Source organism: Passer domesticus, chromosome 1 (assembly GCF_036417665.1).
Source record: "Passer domesticus isolate bPasDom1 chromosome 1, bPasDom1.hap1, whole genome shotgun sequence".
NCBI lineage: Eukaryota > Metazoa > Chordata > Aves > Passeriformes > Passeridae > Passer > Passer domesticus.
In genome coordinates, this window is record NC_087474.1 from 47,463,164 (window position 1) to 47,485,845 (window position 22,682).

The 22,682-nt window shown below is 39.4% G+C and overlaps 1 protein-coding gene across 1 annotated transcript in view; it reads right to left on the reverse strand.

Moving 5' to 3' along the window:
- Positions 1-14,640, reverse strand: part of STAC (SH3 and cysteine rich domain) — a 73,978-nt gene extending 59,338 nt beyond the window's left edge. The window contains exons 1-2 of the mRNA XM_064418778.1: positions 14,548-14,640; positions 13,568-13,705 (exon numbers count right to left, since the gene is read on the reverse strand). Coding sequence (XP_064274848.1) covers positions 13,568-13,684 — 117 coding nt within the window. The 5' untranslated portion in view covers positions 13,685-13,705; positions 14,548-14,640. The remainder of the gene's footprint in view (positions 1-13,567; positions 13,706-14,547) is intronic.
- Positions 14,641-22,682: the final 8,042 nt, after the last annotated feature.

Genomic DNA, 22,682 nt, shown 5'->3' on the forward strand with positions numbered 1-22,682 from the left:
TTTGCTGCCTTCTATCTTCCTTTTGCCCCTGCCTAAGACTAACAATGTCTCGTCATGTGAACGCTGCTTCTTGCCAGCCACGACATTTGGGCACCGTTGCAGTGGTGGCTCAGACACCACAAATCCGACAGGATCCATATGGTACTGGTGCACATTGCTGCCCTGAAACCACTCTGGCATGAAGTCCTGTGTTGGATCTGGGGACAGAGCTGATAGCACACAAGGAGCAAAGCTAGTTAATCCTCTGGGCTTCTCCATGCTTTACCTGGGCACCCACAGGGTGTCCTTCATCTCGTATTTTCAGTTCTTAAGTCCTGTAGCAGCTACCACATGCCTAACAAATGCTGTGTCAACTAAAATTGTTTCTACCTTGATAACATTTTCCTTGTCAGTTGTTCTGCATCCATTTATCTTACTGTCCACCATGACAAAAATATGTTTATTTTCAGATCCAGTCCAGATCTGGTACATTTTCCATTAAAGCTCTTCTCAAAGTGCAACTTACAGTATGCATTTATCCTTTTAAACAAATCTACCCTAGTAGCTGTCTAATTTTCAAAAAGCATTTCCAAAACTTTTTTGGGAAAACTATGCTTGTAGTACAGGTTTCCAATGAATCTGATACTGCTACAGAAAGTTTCCATCTAACTCTGCCTTTTGTCTTTTTGTTATGACTTTTTAGTTATGCCAAGCAAAAACTGCATTCAATGTCCTACATAAAGAATAGGCCAATTATCCACATGGAAAATCTGTTTAACTTGGTGATGATATTGTCATGCAGATGACACACAGTTACTTGGCACTTCATGGAAACATTGAAGGCCTAAACACTGCTTCAAGAAGTTGACAATGTAAACACATATTTTTGGAGATGTTAATTAGCAGGAGTTGTTAAGTATGAGATTTATGATCTATCTTTGACTCCTTTTGCCTCAGGCTGTTCCATTTCTTTTGTATTTTTTTTCTAAACCTCCAAGATGCTGAACGTATCTTCAGCCAGCTACTGTTTCAAGATCAACCCTGCAAAACAAAACAATTTTATTTTTATCCTCACCAGCTGCACAATTTTCCTTCTCAAATTACCTCTATCAAAATTTCAAGATTATAGTGACTGAACTGCAAAAATGTGGTTTCATATTGAAATAGCTGGTTTTGTGTAAAAAGATGGTTACATACAGGATGCCATATGTAGAAAAGTAGAGAATATAAGACTATACTCTTTCCAAAGAACTACTTTTTTTTCTGACTATTAAGACTCTTTCTGAAGTTCCTCAAAACTCTCTAAAGTTAAACTGTTGCTAATGAAATCCTGCACACAAACATGTAATAACTGCAGTAATATTTTTGAAAAAAAAATCTTGTAATACTGTCACAATGTTGTGTTCACCTAATAAATGAAGCTTCTTAATTTTGGTGTTGCAAGAGAAAAGAGCTGTTGTCATTGACATAAGTTACCAATTATTTAATTTAATAAGAGTTACTGCTTTGATAGGAGAGTCAGGGATCTTGAACCAGTAAAACTGTGATGCCTTGTCTGACAAAAATAATATCTGTGACTTCAAGAGGAACAGCATATTGCGTGGGGCTGCACGAGGGATTCAGGCAGGCAGGAAAGCAGGGACATAGAAGGAAGAAAAAAGGAAAGTCAAGTTAATAGAAAGAGTTTTAAAGAATATGAATATGAATCCTGTGAAAGAGGGGTTTTTCCATGAAGAACTTTCTTTGTCTCATCTATTCTACTGTTATAGTAGGTGCAATTCTTGAATTCTTGATAGCTGAGTAACACTGACTTATAAGGCATGTGAAATATTACAGCAGAAATACAGTTACTGTCTACTGCTGAACTAAAGAGCAAGTGCAGTGCTAAATTCTGAGATTTATATCAATTTTCTCACATCAGCTGCGTTTTTTGAATGCAGCAGAGGCTATGTGTGGGACTGTACTGGAGAGATATTAACTCATGGAAAGGAGATTTTTTTTCTAGAATTCAGCAGCTGGTAGTAAAGATAAAATGACATTACCTCTATTGCTACTTTGGGAATATTGTGTTTATTACAGTGTGTTCCCTACAATGCCAGAAAAAAAAATAGGCTAGCTTTCTCATCTTGTTTAAAAAAGAACTGATGCTTTTTTGACTAGACTGAGTGGCTACTTCTTATGGCCAGCATCTAGTCATAGGTGCATTCTCCTCTGAGGAAAATTACTCTATTCAGATTTTTCCTTTAAGGTTTGACTGTCATTTTTTTGGACCTTTATGAAATGTTTTTAATTTTTAAGGATTCAGGTAGGTCTATTACAGCTGCTGGCATCCATGTTAGCTTTGATAATCTCTAAGGAAGATGTCCAGAGCATTTTTCTTGGATGCCAGGCAGGTACTGCTAAAAAAAGCCAGTGCTGTTGAATGGCAGAATTACAGCCTGAAGAAGTCTGTGGGAACCTAAGCTTCTGGGGAAGGCAGGAGCTCAAAAGATTTTTCAGCAGCTGTGCACTTGAAAAGGGCTGTTTTGAATAGCACTGGTCCTCAGTTACCTACCCCAAAAGGAGGTGACAAGATGGAAAAACTAGGAAAAGTGTTTTATTTCTTCTCCATAACGAGTGTTTTGTATTACCTCATCGTTCAGGTTTTAAATGTGTGTATAGTTTCCTGCATAGGCATATAAAGACACCATGAGGTTACATCCCCACACGAGGAACAGGCCATGTAAAACTAGAATATGTGAGGAAATTAAATGGAAGTTAAGGCATTCCTCTGTGAATAATGCAAGTACAGTTTGAGTATAGGTGAAAGGGAAAGTAAAAACTGTGGGGTTTACTTTTTTTCCAAGCGTACTTATAGCCTGAGCGTCAGCATCCACACCTTGTTTATGAAAGGTCCTTTTCCCTAACAGAAGAACCACCATCTATTTTCTTAACAGAAATATCTAAACTTGGCTAAGCCTGGAAACATGGAAATTTCTCCTGTAAAGACTCATTGTATCAGAGAGCCTGGTCATGGTTTAGTGTGAGAATAGGAACAGAGAAGAAAGAAAGAATCATTGAAAGGCAGAGTGTGAGAGGTAGCACAAAAGTTAACTGTTTCCCTGGATCTTTAGTGGTCAGGAGGATGAAATTCATTTGTCATTCTCACCAGCTACAAGAGGTATATCTAACTGCTGTGAACCTGCCAAAGACTCCTGCGTGCCCATACTTCATGAAACTGGTACATGATTCATCTTGTGGCTACAGCTTAACAGCAGCACTGCACATTCTGAAGCCTAGACAAGCTCACATTTTTCTCTCTTTTTCTCACAGGTGCATAACTTTCCATTATAGGACTGCCTGCAAACAGCAGTTTCGCTTAGCAAAAAATTTTCAAAGTTTGAATGATTTTGTTCCACGTTGGCATAAAAAACCCCCAAACAACTGCAGCTTTTCAGAATGTCTTTTAGAGACCTGTGGGCAGGAGAGGGGAAAGTCAGATAGACTAGCCATGCAGGGGAACAGACAGCTGACCAGTCTTTGTAGGCAAGGTTCAAGACCTCACTCTGACAGAATCTCGGTGGTGGTCACCTTACTTAAATTTGAGCTTTTAACTCAGCTGTAGCTGCCTACCCTGGTCAATGGAAAAAAGATTTCTGCTCAGAGAGGCTAATTTAGATCACACAAAGCAGGCTTTTCCTCTAAGTCACCTTTGATAAAACAGTTTTGGTCTGTGTTCCATTTATAATAGAGGAGGACTGAACTACTAACTTACCTGCCTATAGTTGGTCTCTAATTACAGGTGAGGCTGTACAATGTAACCTGGGATGCATTTTTTCCCCTCCTCTTTTGTCTGGAAATTTCACTTGCAATCAGGGAAAACATCTTAGCAAAAGTTTACACAATTAAGAATCTGAACAAATCCTCAGGACCAGATGTTTTGACACTGAAAAATAAGCAGTAAGTGCTTTTTAAAAAAAGCACTCCAGAAGCATGCATTTCACTGGAATGCTCATTATCAGAAATATTTGGCAAATCATTACAAGTCACCTTATGTTTGTTCGTAAATTATTCCTTAATGAGATAATTTAAATTAAAAGATGTGTGAACATAAGTGAGAAATTATCTAATACCACTTATAAATAATATAAATAAGTACACTAAGAGATACAACAAAAATTGTATATGCCAGGTTCTTGAGTTGACTGATACTAACCAATAAGAGTAAGTGCATTTTAAAAATGCATTTGAGCCTGAAACCTCTTAACAACTGGATTCTCAATTTAACTGCACAGCAGTCAGGGACACTGACAGGTTTACCATGCTGAATGTTTTGTTTACTTGTGAGCATAGAGATGCCCAGTCCAGGGCTGTTTCTCACTGTATGCACAGAGGGACGAGAGGCTGGGTCAGGGCTTTTAGACTCTCATTTCAGTCACAAGTTATTTTGATTTTGGGTACCACAGAATTTAAACTGGCAGGGAAAACACTGGCAAATCAATGATAAATAGTACACCTATATAAGTGATGTTTTAGAAGGTGACTTGTTTGTATCACATCAGAAATCTGGCCCTTTTTTGACAAAATCTGATGTCTCCCTTCACTATGAAAGAGCAATTTTTGCAAAAAAAAAATTTTTGAATACTGAGGTAGTGGACATTTGTCTGTAAGACTATATTTAACAGTATTTGCTATAACAGTGTATCAGGTTGACTTTGCCCTCTCACCTGTAGCTGTGCCTCCAAAGCATACATTTCTTTGTCTTATTCTGATGAAAAGAACTCTAAATGCAGATTTGAATAGCTCTGTGAATACCAGTTTATAGTAATTTTTCTCCTTTCTTAGTTAAACCTAATCATCAGTTACTGCAGGTCAGCTTCATTTTCCTTTTCTGTTCAGAATACTAGACTGCTAAAATTATCTTTATTAATAAAGCAGTGCATGTGTTGCATTTTAATAAAGCTATTAAATGGCACTCAGAGAAGGAGCATATTATGTCTGCAAAAAAGAAAAGCATTAAGGTTGTTGCTGTTACTTGCCTAAAGGACTGCAATTCCATATTGATATTACAGCCTCCTGTGGCTGGGAAAGACCTCTGTCTCACAATTATTCATGCTATGGTATTTTTAACACCACTGCAGCCCCTAAACAGTAGCACTTTCATTTGACAGTACTTAGCAAACCACTCTCATCATTGAAAAACAGGTCAGCTAAGAAATACTGACCTGTCAGGGAGAAACATTCCATGAGCCTCTAGTAATGTAACACTACAGACATGAAACTCATTTTATTTTAGTAAATAAGAAGATGGGCAAGCTATTTGTCACATTTAACTGCTGATGTCAGAGACACAAGAAATCTGTTTTTCAGACATCCATTGTAAATATATTTTACAGGGTTCCTGAGTTAAATTCCCTGACAAGGAGCATTTACTCTCTCAATTGGTCTACTGAATCAAAGGGAGTTTCCTCCAAAAGAGGCATATGTCAAAGGAAAACAAATTCAAATTATTTCAGTCACTCACACATAGATTTCTCATTTTCACAGCTGGTCCTCTTTGCTAATGAACATGCAACGTTTGCTTATGCTTCAGCACTTTCCTGGGAAGTGCTTATTTAACACTGAATGACTTCTTGCCTATGCAACTGGAAGTTGTGCAGGACTGAGTACTGTGTTAAGAATAGTCAACTCACGCTCACATCTGAAAGCCTAGTCCTCTTCCTGACAAACATGAGTACAAATGTATCAAATATGTAATCTTATACCTGTCAGGAGTATGCAGCAATGGGTCCTAGGCAGTAGGCAAAATCCCTGTCATACAAAGAATTACAGTTTTCTATCAAGTAGTTAGAACTTACTTGCATTTAAATAAAGTGCACAGGAAAAATGAACATCTAAGCCATGCTTTGGATTTCAAAAATCCAAAACTGATGTGCTCCATTATCCTGAAGAAACTTCAGGCCTTCAGCACTCTCAGATACTTAGAGGGGTATTTTAGACCACATCACTCTTTGGAGTGTGACACAGAAGAACCCCAAGTTTTAACTGTAGGAAGGTATGGATGTCTCAGCAGTGGTCTGGAATGCAGCAGAGCTGTCTTGAATGTGCTTGGATGTGTAAGAGACATAATTTCTCCAAAGCTGTTACTACTAATACTAATGCTACGAAATGAAGATAAATAAAAAGACTCTGTGAATGTATGCTCTTGGAAAACTGCATGAAAATAGTTACCTCAAAAAGGAAATCTGGACTAAGAAAAGAGTCTACAAAGAAGGTGGGGAAGAGAACAAGAGAAAGAAAAAAAAGTAAAACAGACACTGGAAATAAAACTGGACTTTTCAAGCACAGTTCCTTAAGTCAAAGGATATTAATTGTCAAGAAAAGCTAAGTGAGTCCTTTGAAAATGTATTTTAGGAGATGTCAGTGGACAGATTTGGGCTAGGGAAAGAAAAAGAAGAAAAAGGCTGTGGTACAGTAAGGACAGGATAAAAGGCTGGTTTGGACCTTCAGCAAGCACTTCAGCATACCTTCTTCCCAGAACAATGATCCTGGGGAAAAACAACTGGAACAATAGGAAAGAGATTACAAAAATTTATGGCACAACATTAAAAAAGCAGTTTAATGTGTCTGTTGAGGTGAAAGGGAGAAAAGAAACAAGTTACGCTCTGTTATAAAATTTTACTTTAAAAGTCTAGAAACAAATTTCCTTAACAAGCTTTATCGAGACAGAAATGATATAAAGTGAAATTAAGGTCTCTGTTGAGAGGCAGAAAATGTGATCACAGCAAATACAGATTTTTAAATCTGACCTCAACAGAATTTGACAAAACCAAATCAAAATGAAACAATAAAAAAAGAGAAATCCTCCTAGATCAGTTGTAATGAATAAGATGAACAATTTTCTAGACAATTTTCTAGAAAATGTATTAGGTCAAAGGTAGACTGTATCTGTTTGGATTTCATTTAAATTATTGAATACACTGCTGAAAGGGTATCTATTAGCAAAAATATAAAAGAAGGAAAGTTGTAAATAAGTTTCATGGAAAGTTCAGTGGGATATGGATACTGTTGAAAGGAGGGGTTAAGGGTTGGTTATTGGTGGAGTTCTTCAAAGAACAGCACTTTTAGGGTCAATATGGCTCTCTCTACTTTTATTACTGGATTTTTTGCAAAGATTACACAGGTCATAAGGCCATTTCCCTCTGGCACTGTTGAGGAATACATTTAGCACAGACAGCTCCGTGTGCAGCTGCAGATTGAACTCTGGGTGGCAGGACCCCAGGCAAGACTATGAACTGATGACCCTTTGCATAACAAAGGGTATGGGGACCTGTGGCACAGTGACCAGAGACATGGCAGGAACCACAGGGCAGGAGCTGAGGACTCCAGGCTTTCCCAGGCTTACCTGGAAAGCTGTAAACCCCGAGAGTTTCCCTGGTTTGGGGTTCCTCCTTGGAGGCAACCACCTCAAGCTGTTATTCTGCTATTGCACCGTGATTAAATTGTTTTAAGGATCGAAACATCTGAGAATGGGCTATAGGAAATCTGGGGTCAAGTGGGTAAGGAAGCTTGCTTACTCATGTGTGAGTGTGGGATGTGGAGCTGGGAAGGGGCCTTGGTCCCAGCTTGGGTGGTCCGAGAGGGACTGTGCCAGAGTGGCTCCTGGATGGTCAGATGGGGAAGCTTCTTTAACTTGAGGTGGGAAGCATTGTCACATATGGGGCGGCCTGGATCTAGAGGGATGAAGTCAGGGAAATGGGATAAAGTTCAGCCCTGGAAACGCAAACTTCAGTGCCAGCGATCTGATTCAAACCACTGCAGATGAAGACAGACAAATGTATCCTGCCTGGGTCCCCTGGAAATTACAGAGAAATAGAATGGAGACCTCTGGTTCACCAAGGAGTGACTAGGAGACACAAAGATTAGAAGAAAGGTTTCTGGGAATTAATGATACTGTACAAGCTCTCACAGAGAATACCATGCACAAACTCAGTCACTATTTTTCAAGAAAGATTATTCAGTATTGAAATGGGGGCACTGCTCTGCTACCATAATGAGATGAAGAATGGAGAGTTTATTTGATGTCAGCCCAGCCCAGATTATTTAGTATAAAAAATTAGAGGTTGGTAAGAGATATGAAATTAAATTATGTGATGGAAACCTGCACCAAGCATGGAAAGGAGATGTTTAAGCTAAAACAATATTATTAAAATTACAATGCCACACAAGCTAGCAAAAAATAAATGTATACTGGAATTAGAAGAGGATGAAGCGTAGAGGACATCCCTTAGCCACTATTATGGTCATACAGGTGTTGGCAGAGCTTTTTAAAAGTAGTGGTAAAAGCTGAAGTCAAGAGAATTACTTTATGAAGAAGAATACAGTGTAAGAGACTGAGCCAGTGGACTGAACTCTCTTTCAGCTGTGTAAATAATTTGTTTTGTATCAGTGAAAATTTGCACTATTGTAAAAATCCTTTTTTTTTTTAACCACACCAGATTTCAGTCAAGTCATTTTTGGTTGTAGAAATGTAATAGATTTCTTCTCCACTTTGTCACCATTGAAAGTGCGAATAGAATGAATGGATCACATTTCTATTTCATCTTAGATATCTCAAAGTGCCTAGAAACTTATCTGACATCAGATATATATCTGATATATATATATATATATATATATATATATATCAAAGAAAAAACAATACCAGAGAGTTTCAAACACAACAAAAATAAGAAAGAAAAGTCAAAATAAGTGTAAACACAAGAATGAGTCTGCTGAGGAGACATTGATAAGTTAGAGTATTACTTTCCTGCTTTAATGAAACTTTTCTTTATGTAATTTGTTGCAAAACACACAAAAATATTTAAACTAATTTGTTTCCCTTAGTCTTACCTTCACAGCATGTACTCACCATTTGACACAGAGGCATGGAAGTAACACAGAGAAGGAAAACTGTTCTTTCTTCCCCTTTCATGGGATGTTTTTAAGCTGTTTGGTATTCCTTTGAAGACTACAGCAGTAGTTTACACGCTGGATATTTATCACTGGAGTGGAGGGTGAAACACTAACTGCACACCATACTGCCTGGCCTTTTAAAATATTGATGAGTAACTATCTATGGAGCCTCATAAAGTATTAACCCTTTAAGTGGAGAAGAACTCTGCTTAACAGCATAGGACAAGTTCTATGTGATTTAAACGGCACACAACCCAAAGAGTTTCAAGCTGTTTATGTTGGTTCAATATTCAATATTAACACCTGGTCTTGAACCTCAAGTAAGCAATATTGCTCTATTGATCCAGCAGGACAGGTATGCAAGTTCAGTCTTTGTGATTGATGTGGGGATATTCATAAAAGAAGTTCACATCTTGAACTTCAATGCTTAATCCTTTTATTGGCTTCCTACTCTTTTCAACTTCCATTTTATGTACTGCTTATCAGGTTAGCTCATGTTGGAACAACTGTTGCATTTCCTGAATTGCCATACCCGAATTTGAAGATAATAGTCTGCATTTCCCTGAATATTGTCCACTAGGTAGTTAGTGTGTGAAAGTGTCAGACTGGGGCTGACTTTTTTTTTTTAAATACATAGTCCAGATACCATATACATTTGGAAATCTAATTTATCTTTTTTTCTTCAATTTTTTTAGCTGCTCAAATTACCTAGCTGACCTGAGTGCGAGCAATTTCTTTGACCCATCAATTTGTGGTTCAGAGGAAAATTTTGAGTCCTTCCAAAGATGTGTGATTACAGTATAACACAATTACAGCTGTATTTTATCAAATAAAGTAGATGGAAATGGGAAAACTGTGGGGGAAGAAATTGGTCTTCACAGAAATTCATCAATATTTTCAAACAAGTAACTTTTACATGATAGATTGCCTGCAATGGTGGGCATTGATACCCCTTCTGAGGTATATGAGAAAGCCTGAAATTCTTTTAACATATTGACATGGAACTCTAATAGCTTGAGGATCAGCAGTGCTAATCCACTCTAGTGGCACTAGCTGAAACATTGAAGATGCTCAGGTGTTCCCCAAAACTTAAAAATGCTAAAGGAATTTTCAAAGATAACCCTATTGCCTAGGAATACCCCAGCCATTGCTCACAGAAGAGTGATAACAATTTGATTCATACCTAAGTAAATGAGCAGAAATGGGTCCTTTCCTCTTCATATACAAATGTCAGTAAGATAAAACAAGAATAAAACATAAAGAAATCATGCCATGCATAGGATTCCTTTCTATGGCTACATATTAATTTTAGACAAATTTTAGTTTTCTTTACTAAATTCCAAGGTACATTTAGATAAAAGACATCAGAAATATGGTCTCTACTGCCACTAGATTTCTGCTTATATTGCTAAGTTAGTGGTTAAATAAATATGCAGTGTGTCTTTAATTGCTACCACCCAGAAGAAATTTTCCCTCAGGATTCATTAACTAATGACTTCCTCCCTTGCTGAGTTGTAAATTTACAAAAGACTTTGGCAAACTAGTAATTTGCCCTCTTGGAAACCAGGTGTAAGTGTCCCAAACAGGTGGGGGCCATAACTACAACTACATGAACGTAAGAAATTTAGCAATTTCATGTATTTGTGTGGTATCCTCCTAAAGTCATTCTCCTGGTAAACTTTAAAGTATCCACTCAAGTCTTACTGAGGTGTGAAGTAAATGTATTCAAGAGCCAATAAATTAGTTTAATGAATTAATTATTAGTTTTGCAAGATTCTTAGTCACTCAGGGTCTAGGATTTTTAGCACAGTAACAGTGCATAGAGTATCACAGGAAGGCTCTTTCAACAGCCAGGGTGTGCTCACCTGCAGCCATGCTCCTAATCCTCAGGAAAAGGTGGTAGGAGGCTTTAGCACATGTTTAAGAGTGAGCTGCTTTCCTGCAACAAAGGTCTGTGACTAACACACAAGAGTCATCCTTCCAAATTTCAGCTACTTGGTAGCAGCCTGAAGTTCTGCCTCTGAAACTCTAGTCAGAAGCTGCAGTACCTGCTCCCTGTCATCTTCTAAGTACACTCTGGAGGGTGAGAGATAAAACTCACTTCTGGACTTTAATATGAGCAGGGATTATGTGCCACCAATGTCTGTGATTACACTGGACTGGAAGGAAGCTTGCATCTATTAGTTCTATGTTATTTTTTTCAAAATTGCTTTTCTGCTGAAGTGTTTTCAAAGGCATTTTGAAGGTTGCTACTATCCATGTTGGTTCTCTTTGTATATTTGGAGTCATAATAGGTGGAGTGTTTTGCCAGAGAAAAAAATTATCAAGTTTGAAGTGTTTTGCCACATAAAAAAAGTTTTTGTGGGCTAATTAGATACTGCACAAACAGTTTTGCAGTAAATGCAGCAGACATGAACTTGTTAACATGAGCAGCAGAGGTACCTGAAGAAAGCTTAGTTTCCTGTGAATGACAGGATAGCTCCCTCAGCATGGGACACCACAAGATAAAAGCTGACCTATACTTCTGTCAGACTCTAGTTTCTGAAGTACCTTAGGAATTATCTTAGAAAATTTAAAAAAACACCAAGCATAAACAACATCTTTATGAAATCACAGAATTTTTTCCATCCTCCTGTTTCCTTGGATCAGAAAAAGAAAGCTTATTACTCCAGTGATCAGAAGTCTCTTTTGACTCTATCTATTGAAATGACAATACATCATTCTATCTGATCATATTTGCAGCTCTAAAATGTGAATACACAGATTATTTGTTTACTAATATCTCTCTCCAAGTAATGGCATCAACTGCATGGTCATAGCTTTTGCTATTCCAGTGTATTTCTTCAAATGCTCAAAAGACTGAAAAAATTTGATGATGATAATGTTTGATTATAAACTAGTTTGTAGCCTATTTGTTCTCTGGCCAGATGTGCCTAATTCCTGTTGTCATCCTTGGAAGCACATGGGTGTACAAACAGTAAGAGGGAACCCTCTGAGCGGCTCTTCACTTTCTCTGAGTTTTGGACCCATGCCAGTCTCTTTTGGGAACAGCATTCTGTGACCCAGCAGGAAAGTCCCTCAAGCACCATTGTTATCAAGTGGCACATGGAGCTCCTCAGCCATTCCGGCACAGGGTGAGGATCGCAGCTGGGATCACGGGCAACACACAGCCCACCAGGCCCCATGCACAGCCCAGAACACTTGAGCAGCTGGTTCTGGCAGTGCAGGGAAGGCTGCAGGTACTTTGGGGACCTCACTAGGAGCAAAGCTTTCCACTGCCCATATAACACTTCAGTAATTCCAGAGAAATGGACTCTGGGGGGTAGGATTTAGGTCCCACATCCTTTTAGAGCCCAAGCTTGTAGCAATAATCCATTTACTTTTCATTTTCCATGAACAAGGGAGACTCAAGTACAGCTAAATATGTATAGTGAATATTGTAGCCTATTATTACTGGAAAAGCTCTTCTCTTTTAAAGAGGTTGTATTACACAGGGAATACCTCAGCTCTCCTCCTTGGAGTATAGCTTCTAAATAAATATATAAAATAAAGAAGCCCAAAGCCCGCGTCAAAACTCTACCCACACAGACAGATAATTTGGACTCACTCTCCGGAAAGTGGAAAGCTGTAACTGCAGAATAATATAGCAGTCTTTCTATATTAGACCCAGACAGCCACTGCCTTTAAATTCAGGCCAGCACAAGACCTTCCCTGCCAAGCACCTGTTTTTTGCTCACACCTCCTGAGGCTTTACGCACCTGTAAGCTCCTAGTGACAAGAACCTCCCTATTTTTACATGTTTACACAGCATCACTGAAGTTCACAGAAAGATCTGTCAGGTGCTATCATGGTATCAATCATAAGTAACAGAGGATCAGTACAAGCATATTATCCAAATCAGCTGCAAGGAACTTTCATTATGTAAGGTTACTACTTTATCTTTTACCTCTCCGTCTTCCAAGTAACACGCCAGCAGTCAGAAAAACTTTTCACACGCAAGTCAATTAAAAATTCAGAGGCCATGCCATTTGAGCTGAAAGTTGATTTTCAGTAAGGTAAATTGAGCCACACTGAAAAACTCACTAACAGAAAAAAGGCTGTGAAAACAAAAATCCTTTTCTGTGTGGTGTACATAAGGTTCGTTGTGATAAAGCTGTGACTTTCCTGTTTTGACAGACTCATTAAACAGTGAAAGTTCACTGATGAGTATTCCAGAGAAGTAAAGTCAGGTGAAATACCCCAAGCCCCCAGACAAAATTATTTTCTATGAACCTTTGAGGAAAATCAATTTTTCCAACAAAAACCTTTTCAATGATCTGATACTTGGTGTGAAAACAGCTAACAATGTCCATTGACAGCCATCCCCTTCCTGAGCCCCGTCACTACCCCAGCATGTTACAAGGAGAAGAAAACACAGGCAAAAATCCACAAACCCAAACATCTCAGAAGGCAGGGATTTCCCAGCTCAGACAGCTGAGGTGACAGGGAGAATTCAGAAGCAGGAGTGTTGGAGCAGGCACCGCAGTCAGAGGTGGCTCACTGCACTCTGCCGCCGATCCTGGCACAGGGCTCCCTCCAAATGAAAATCAAAGCAATACATCTTTTTTCAAAACAAAGAAAGAGGAAAAAAAAATAAATCTCATTCTCTGAGTACCTTTGATTCCTGGCTGGTAGTTGATGCTGGAGAGGGGGGCTGCTCTGTGCTCTCCACTTCATTCTCTTTCTCCACACTGTCCACGCTGACTTCAGCCGTGCTGCTCGGAGGAATCATTTTACCTCTAAAACACCGCTACTATCAGGAAAAAAGAAAAAGCTACAGATGGTTCCTGCTTTTTTTCATTTAACGTCCTCTTTCTTCTCTGCTCTTCTAGAGCAAATGAACTCCGACCGCTTGGTTTCACTATATTTGCCAGACTAGAATTCTCTGGATTTTCTTTTTTCCCCCCCTTCTCCTCCTCCTCCTTCCCCTCCTTCCTCCCTCTCTCCCTCCCCCTTCCTATGCGATTGTGCTGCGAGGGAGTAAGTTATCGATGGTTCTGTAGGTCAGTTGTGTGCCTGCTTTTTCCCGATACTCCTCCCCTCCATATGAAGCCTGGAGGTGTGGAGCAGCGTCGTGACCGTCAGCCCCACAATGAGAGGGCAGAGAGCTGAAGCAGCGAGCCCAAGCCACGCACACACACACACACCGACAGATAGACACACCGATACACAGACACACACACACACTCACGGCACTGGAGGGAGGAGTTGTATTTCTGATGCTGTGAACAGCTCTGGAGGAGCATGTGCTGTCATAGTAGTGAAAGAAACTAACGCGTGCATGCACATGCACACACACACACAGACAGAGGCAGGCAGGCAGTGTATATGAGGTTTGGAAGCATTTTACCTTTTAACAGACTGGCAGAGTTGAAGGGTACCCTTATATTCTTTCATGTCTTTTACTGAAGAAAAAGAAGCCCAGCAGAAGAAAAATAAGAAAAAGGGCTCTAGAAAAAGACCCTTTTTTTCTGTCTTACCTTGTCCCAGAGAAGATTATTTAAAATCCTAGCTACTCAGTGTCTCTAAGGCTCCCACCTTGCCCACATCTCAAACTTGCTAGCAAATGACAAGACAGAGCCAGGGGAGAGTTACCTGTGGATCCACGTGTTCCTTGCTCCCCTCCCAGGCAGGGAAGCCCCGCTCTGAGCCATGCACACGCAATCTGGGTCATCTGGAGCTCCCACTATCATGCACATACTATACCTGTAGGTTGTCATAGTGATAACACTCCATCAGGCAGCAGCAGAGCAGAGACAGCCATTGGGAAGAGCCTGTTGGCTTCCCCCAGTGCCGTCATTCCTGAGGATGCAGCACCTGAAGTCACGCTCAGGTCTGCAGTACTGCTGGCAGAAGGTCAGCGTGACTTTGCTGTCTGCCTCAGATTGCTTTATGTTGCTTGAGGTTTTGCCTCTGATTTAAATCTGCTGCAAAGGTGCTTGTCAGCACTCTTCCCTGCTGAATTGAGGTCTGTATTGTGAAAGGTTGAATGGATCTGCTTCCGACCAGACACGCTTTGCTGAGCGGGTGCCACTCCATATGGCTGGTGGAGATGACTATTTCATTTAAAGAAAACAGAAAAAGGCAACCCAAATATGTTTCTAATAGAAATACTTACATCCTGGAAAGTGAGAAGAAAATAAAATAGTTGTTTAGTGGATCTGTACAGGTGTTTGGAGGTGACTTGATGGGGTTTAAGTCAGAGATGATCTTTAGTACCTTGTAGCTCTGGGAGAGGACACCAGATTCCCCTCTGGCCCCATCCCTTAGAAACACAATTGCTACTTGGAGCTGCCTTGCAGGCCCCCTTCAACTCAAATAATCAGTGTGTGAAAGTGAAAGCAAGTTTACAAGAGAGTAGGGGTTATACAGATGAAAGCCAGAGCAGAAATTGCCCTGCAGCCTCTGTATTGTTAATAACTATGCAGAAGTCAGAAAAAAAAAAAATCAGCTTCTCTTTGAATCCCCAGTGAATCTTCAGGACTAGAACTTAGATGGGGAAAAGATCTTTATGTTTTTGAATCAGAGCATATAAGATACCATAATCCTTAGCAGACAATGAAGATGAAATGCTGCAATGCTATTTGTACAGCTACTTCAGAGCAAAAGAGTGTCTTAAGGGTATGCCAATAAAACCTATTATTTGGCCTGCACTCACTAACACGATTACAGGGATCAAAACGAGAACACTGTTTGCTCTTGAGGCAGTGGCAGTAACAACTGAGATTGATGCAAGGAAATACAGAGCTCAGAGGGGCAGATTTGGCAGGTAAGCAAAAGAATTTATTTCCAAGGGCTTACTTTCTAAAATGCAGCAGTGTCTTAGACTATCCCCTTCAGTGCTGGAGGAATTCTCCAGGTGCAAAGGTAATTTCTTCACTCAGCAAGTAACATTTGGGTTTTGTTGTAAAATCATCCTCTTAGCAAGGAGCACTGACTCATTAGAGCCACAGTTTTGGAGAATTAGGGCAACGGAGATCTTGGCAGGGCAGCAGCAATTGAATGCTGCCGCCCTGGCAGTAGCATCCTTCCCTAATGGTCCAGCCTAGAGCAGTCAAGCCATGGCCAGCACATGGGTCTGCCCCTGCAAGGAACTGTGTGCCCAGCAACCTGACAGGTGAGAATCAAAAAACTAAATTCTGCCTGGTTCCCCACTGATCTGCTCTTTCCTGTTAAGAGGCTCAAAAACATCTTATGGTGAACTTGAAGGTTACCTTTGAAATGGGTGTAGAGTGGAGGGTTAATAGTTAATTCTCTGAGTGTTGTAAAATCCTGCACACATTTTGTATGAAGAGCTTGTAACGTCATGATTGTGTAAGTGACTATCATACCACTCTTTACTTTAATTGTTTTACCAAATTAGTACTAACACCTGCTGCACTCCTTCTCTTCCCCCAATTACTCACTTGTCAACCACGATGTATTTGTCAGTTTCTTGACAATTAGCTTGGAAAAGATGAGTCAAACATAAAATTTTACCAAAAATGCAAAAAGGAAAGGAAACTGGATTTGTTACATTTTTATTTCCTTCCATGGGAGCTGGCTATTGAAGATCTAATATACAGTAAAACATAACAGACTGATCAAGTTAGAGGAACCATCTCTCACCCACGCTTCACTCCTGAGAAGTTGGACTTGTCATTACTGCCGATCAGTCTCTACGTGAAGGTGCTCAGAGGAAATGGGAGCACTGCAGCACAGTGCTAAACAAGAGGAAATTGAACAGCTTCTGTAGTGTAGAGAGGAGTGTAAGATTTCTGGAGTGGGGAAAAGCAATTTGGATGAATAAAACATGAATGCCAATTCCCAGCCCCCAGCTGAAGTTGTTTGGCTGTGTGAAGGCTGTTGTGTGTTGCCTGGAGTCCTTGCCAAGCATTCCTCTGCTGGTGGTCTGATGCTGGCTGCATGGCTGCTGTGGTCTGATGTTGGCTGCATGGGTGCCATTTCCTGTCTGCCCTGCTTCACTCCCACTCTTGGGTCCCACACACGAAGGTGACAGGGTGTGGTGTGACACAGCCTTCCGTGCTGGGACTCCCATAGTTCTTCCTTAGCTCTGGCTGAAGCCAGCCTGACAAAAGCACCCCCGAAACTCCTGACTCCAGCATATATAAATACACACGTGCTGTTCCTCCACAGTGGCAAGATTAGGCTGGTGGGATCTGGCCCATGCCATGGTTTTTGCCTCCCTTTTTTTTTTCTTCTTTTTTTGGTATGGACATTCCTTTGAAATAATTGAGTACCTCTCTGCCAATGATATACATGCACAGTGCTGCATTTCACTACAAGAATGATAAGGAATCAGTACTTACCAAATATTTTATTTCTGTTTAGACTCCCATGCTAGTAGAGAAAAAATAACAAGGAAAAAGGAAAGAGGGAGATATAATTGTCAGTATTCAGAGCTTGGTGCATGAACCATCCCATGTTTCTGGCTAAGAGGGTCTAAGGGAGCACAGAGATGATATTGCTTGTAGATGGCACTGGTTCAAATTACTACGTACCACTCTCTAGAAGTTTACAAAGCTTTACAAAGTGAGGAATCAGTATGGTTGCTGCAGTCTGGATCTTGTAAAGCAGTCTCTTGAAAGAAAGCAGAATCAAGTCCACAGAGTCCAACTTCCAAGAGGATGCAGACTGAGAACTGCAGAAACCATTAGACACACACAAAAAAAAAAAAAAAAAATAAAAAAAAAAAAAAAAAAAAAATTGTCCTAGTAGCACTTGCAGTGAAAGTTGATCAGCCTCAGCCCAAGTCCCACAGGCCAATTTGTGAGCATTCCAGGTGAGAAATAGTTCTATTTCTTGAGCACTTCAGGTGAGAAGTAGGTCTCTTTCTTTGTCAAATAAATTTTGTCATTGTGGAAACTGATAACAGGATACCTTGTGCCATCTATGATGAGAATTTTACTTTTGGCATGGTGCTTTTGGTCAGATGTACTGGTTGATATTTTCACTGGACTCTTCTCTCAAACATCTGCTTCACCCACAGCTGGCTACTAGACTGCAAAGACCATTGCCCAGAGTATCTTTCTGTGTTTCCAAAACAGGCTAGAGGGCTCTTCTCACCAGCAAATATCGCATCCACAAAGAAAACAAGATTAAAATAGTATCATGTGGCTGGGGTTTTTTGTTTATAATCACCCACCCCTTGTTTTCTTACTATACGATCTTGGCAGTTCATTGAGCGGCTAACATACTAACAAATCCCTGTGGATTCTGCTTATCTAAATGCCATCTGAGGGCTACAGTCATCAGCTCATCAAGCTGGAAGCAAAAGCCGGTCCATGCTCTGAAAGCATTCCCAGTACTAATGGAACACTGGTGGCTTGCATTTTGACTAAATAATCTCAAAGTATTTTTTAAAAGTAAAGTATTAAGCCTCCCACTGCTCCAGGGAGTGTAGCAAATGAGTAACTGTGGAGGAAGCCAAACCAACAGATTTGTGCTTGTACTTAAGCGGGAAAAAAACCAAAACCTCTGCCTAAGTATTAATTTCAAAGCCCTCTTTCTCTCTGTCCACAACAATGCCACAGGGAGTGATGAAGAGATCACGCTGCATCTTGGGCAACTTGAATATTTCTTTCAGGGAGGTCATGATGAGATTGAAACACTGCTACACAGACATCTAGACCAGGAAAACTAAGAGTGCTGCATCCTCTTGTGACAGCAAGAATTGCTTGAGAAGGGGAGAAGAGGATGTAATTATAAAAGATGGAATTTAGCCAAGATACAGCATGTAATATGTTCAGTCTTACAAAAAGCATGGCAATACCTTTAAATAACCAGCGACAGTCCCGACCTGATTTTACATCTCTGCTGGCAATAAGATTCCTTCTCACTTTTTATAGGAATGCGATATAAAAAGAAGAATCAGTAGCAACATTTCCTGCAACTCACAGATGCTCCTAGAAATTCCTGCCTTTTAATAGCCATTTACTGATTTGGTCCAATATGACTGTTAACAGGAATGACCTGAACCAGTTCAAGGGGTCCTGAAGTGCTGATTTAGCCATGTACTAAATCCTTTCATGGTATCCATGCCACAAAAAATTTTAAGAGATAATAGAATTATAATAAATAACACAATCTCCTCTACTCTTTTGAGGCTCTGCTTCACTTCTACTTCCTTGGATAGTCATTAAGACTCTTCCAGGTGACTCAGTAGTAGTCAGAATTACTTCACAAAATCATACCATCTCAGCCAGGTCTGTGTGTCTTTTATCCTCAGCATTTTCCAGGATATGGTGGGAGGAAGGACCAACAGGGTAACCATGCTGGATCTCAGTCTTTTTTTTAGAAAGGTTTTTGATAGAAGGGGCTTCAATCACTTCTTTCTTCCCTCGACCTTTCTTGACCTGAATTGCTCCTTAAATTCCTTTGTCTGGTTGTTAGCTTCTCCAGGCATGAGCTGGGTATTACAGCTTTCAGAGCTTTACTGGATTTGTTTCAGGTTCCTGTTCTTTCCATTTAGTCTGGTATTGAATACCGTCATCATGAGCTATTTCTTAACTAATGTCAGTGAAAATGCATTGAGAGCAATGTTTTGCTTAGACTGTAAATAGAATCCAAAATAAGATCTGGCAAACATTCCCAGCATAACCAGTGGTGAACACAAGGATGTGTTCCATATATATGGTTTGCTTTTTTTTTTTTTTTAAGATATCTTATGGGTATGCACCAATTTTTAACAGGCTGTGCATGCACAGTATTTCCTGTCTTAGGTAGTTACAGCATGCTTGTCACTGTAATATTTAGTCACAAACATGCATGCTGAATGCAAAATGAACCTCACTGTTGACTGCAAACCTGCAAATGCTGTCCTAATGTATTTTGCTGTGGAAGAAAAAAATATTTCTCATTGTTCTAATGACCTTGATCAGGAAAGGGGGCTTTTCTACAGGGTTTGTAGAACTCAGTAGTGCACAGCAAATCTTTTAAATGCTTTTGGACATTAAACAACGAAAAGCTTTGTAGAAATAGAAGAAATTATTATCAAGATTAACATTTCACTCTATCAGATTAGTGCATGTGTCGACTGGAATAGAAGTGTGTATGATGAGGGTTGCCCGCAATTATGTAATTCAGTGTAAAGATCTATCACAGCTCTCAAACAAAAATCAAGAAAGTAATTGTTCAGCCCTTTATAAATTGGATGAAAAAGTGAATATCTTGAAGACCAAATATATTTGGTTTATTCCTTGATTCTTGATAAGGTGCAAAATTTGAAAGATATTGATGGTAGCTGGGTTGTTAGCTCTCCACATATTTACCAATTCAAAATAGAAATTAAAATAAAATTTTAATTGAACAAAAAGTAAACTTTAAAAACACTGCAAGTGGCTAGCTATAATGATTAGTATTGTTTTGAAACAATAAAAAGACTTAGAGCTCAGTGAAAAATTATAATAGGAAGGTAAGTTTGTCCTCTTAAGAAAGACAGGACTATCACAATCTTACGAGCCTATGAAATAGACCATTTTATGGTATTCAAATCAATTTACATAAAAAACCCCAGATCTTACTATTAAGAATACAGATACTACTTAAACCACTAAGTATTGTAGTTGAGAACCTTTAAAACCTGGTTTCTTCATAGAAACAACACCTACTTTTATTGTGCTTAATTTCATGCAGTTTTATCTGTGATGGCTGATGTCCATTTGAAATCTCAACACAGAGCATCCTGGTCTCACTGCTCCTTTTGAGAGTTACAGGTCACAGCCTCTTATAATTCAAAGTGGTCAAGCTCAGCTACAAGAGCAAATGATTTTACTAGCAAAGATATTAATGATTTTAGGAGTGCAAATGTCATAAAAGAGGAGAAATAAGAGAAAAATGGGGGGGAATTGTCCAAAGCATGAGCGCCTTTACCTTTCTCATTCACAACTATTTGTTTTTCACTGGAATCAAGAAAGAATCATGCAAGGTTTCCTTATAAACATGAGGTTGCCTTATAAACATAAGTTAGTCATACCACCTGCTGTAAAACCACTCAGCAATTGTCATTCTGATATTTCAGAATCTGTCTGAATTCTTCAGGCAGAACGGGACTGCACACCGGACACAGCAAGAGCTGGATCTCTCCTGCTGTTTCCATGGAAAGGGGTGTCTCAAATTCACATGCCTAATCACTGAGGTCTATGATTTCAGACTTTGAATAAGCTGGGTACTGTAGTATGTTGGAGATTTATCCATGTAATTGGTCAAAATGATTTTGTTAACTCAGATAGCTAAAGTTAATTAATAATGATTTCGGTAATATATCTCTATAATTTCAAAATTCTATTTTCATTTTGTAGTCCATAACACTTAGGCGTCTTATTAGGCTCTTTACCTGGACCATGAGGAAAGAAAAGACAACTGAGCAATGAGCATCAGGGTGGTTGAAATTTAGCCAAAAGCAGAACAAGCAGAACTGAGTGCTGGTGGTTGGACATATGTAAACACAGTAATCCAAAAAGTAAAGAAAGCAGAAGTTTATAGCAGAAGGGATACCCATCATCTCCTAATGCAAGGGATTGTTTCAAGCTAGGGCATTCTTCTGGAATGCCAAATAAATCAAAATCCAGCTGACTCTGAAGTCCACATTCAACATTCAAGAGATGAGACATTAGGAAAAGATCATTTCTGTCAGAAAAAGACTTTAATTCACAGGAAAATATGAAAAGTAAAGTTCTAGCAAGCAAACTGGGATAGAGAAGAGGTTGCCTTCACAAAGGGATGTGATCAGCCTTCCGATATGAACTTCTGCAAACACAGAAAATTTGTATGTAAATTGTGACCTCTTCAAGCTAGGTATTGTTCTAATTTGAGCATGTACAGAAACTAGCAGATAGTTGGGGATTCTGTCTGGTCTTGAACATTGCAGAAAAAAACTGGGAGTTTTAAAAAGCAGATATGTGTCTATTCAATCCCAGTGGCACAGTAAATCTAACGTGTGCAATAAAATTATTTTGTTCAAAAATTGTATCACCAAAAATTTTCCCTTTGCTGCTCCCCTCCTCTCAGTTTGTTATGATAAACAGAGTGCTATTCTGCGCTGACTACTAAAAACTGGAGGAAGAAGTATAAAACCATTTTTCTTTTTAGAAAAGAAGCACGGTGTTGTTTTCAAACCTGATAGCTTAAGCAAACACATTGAAATAAAAAGGTGGAATTTAAACAGTAAGTCTATACACACACAGTTCCATGTATATTTACTTGCTACGTTCTTAGCACATTAGTGGCTTCATGTATTGTAGACATGTTGAAAGACAAGGAATTATGCTCAGGAGAGATGGGGGGAAAAATCACTGCACTAGGAACTCCATACATCAAAAGTAGTACTGTAGAGGATTATCTGATTTAGAAAAAAAAATTCTGCTCTGCATTTGTTGACCCTCTAATGTGAGCTTTGTGTAGGAAATCTGTTTTTATCTTCCACATAGAAAAGCAAAGAATATGGGGTAATGTGAATGATATGCTTTAACTACAGAGTTGGTAAAGGTTTTGAATTCTCAGTGATCTATTTTTTTAATCTATTGCACCCAGTAGAATTATAAGGATGCTTGGAACATGTCTTAACAGCCATTTCTCCGTGAATTGTAATGCACTGTTGTCAGATCCTGGGATTTTTCAAAAATGCTTAATGGACCTTTCTCTTATGCCACAGAAGTGAAACCTGCTTCCTGTGGCCTAGACCAAAAAGCTGGACCATAATCAAGCACTCAGCTGAAAATCCTAACACCACT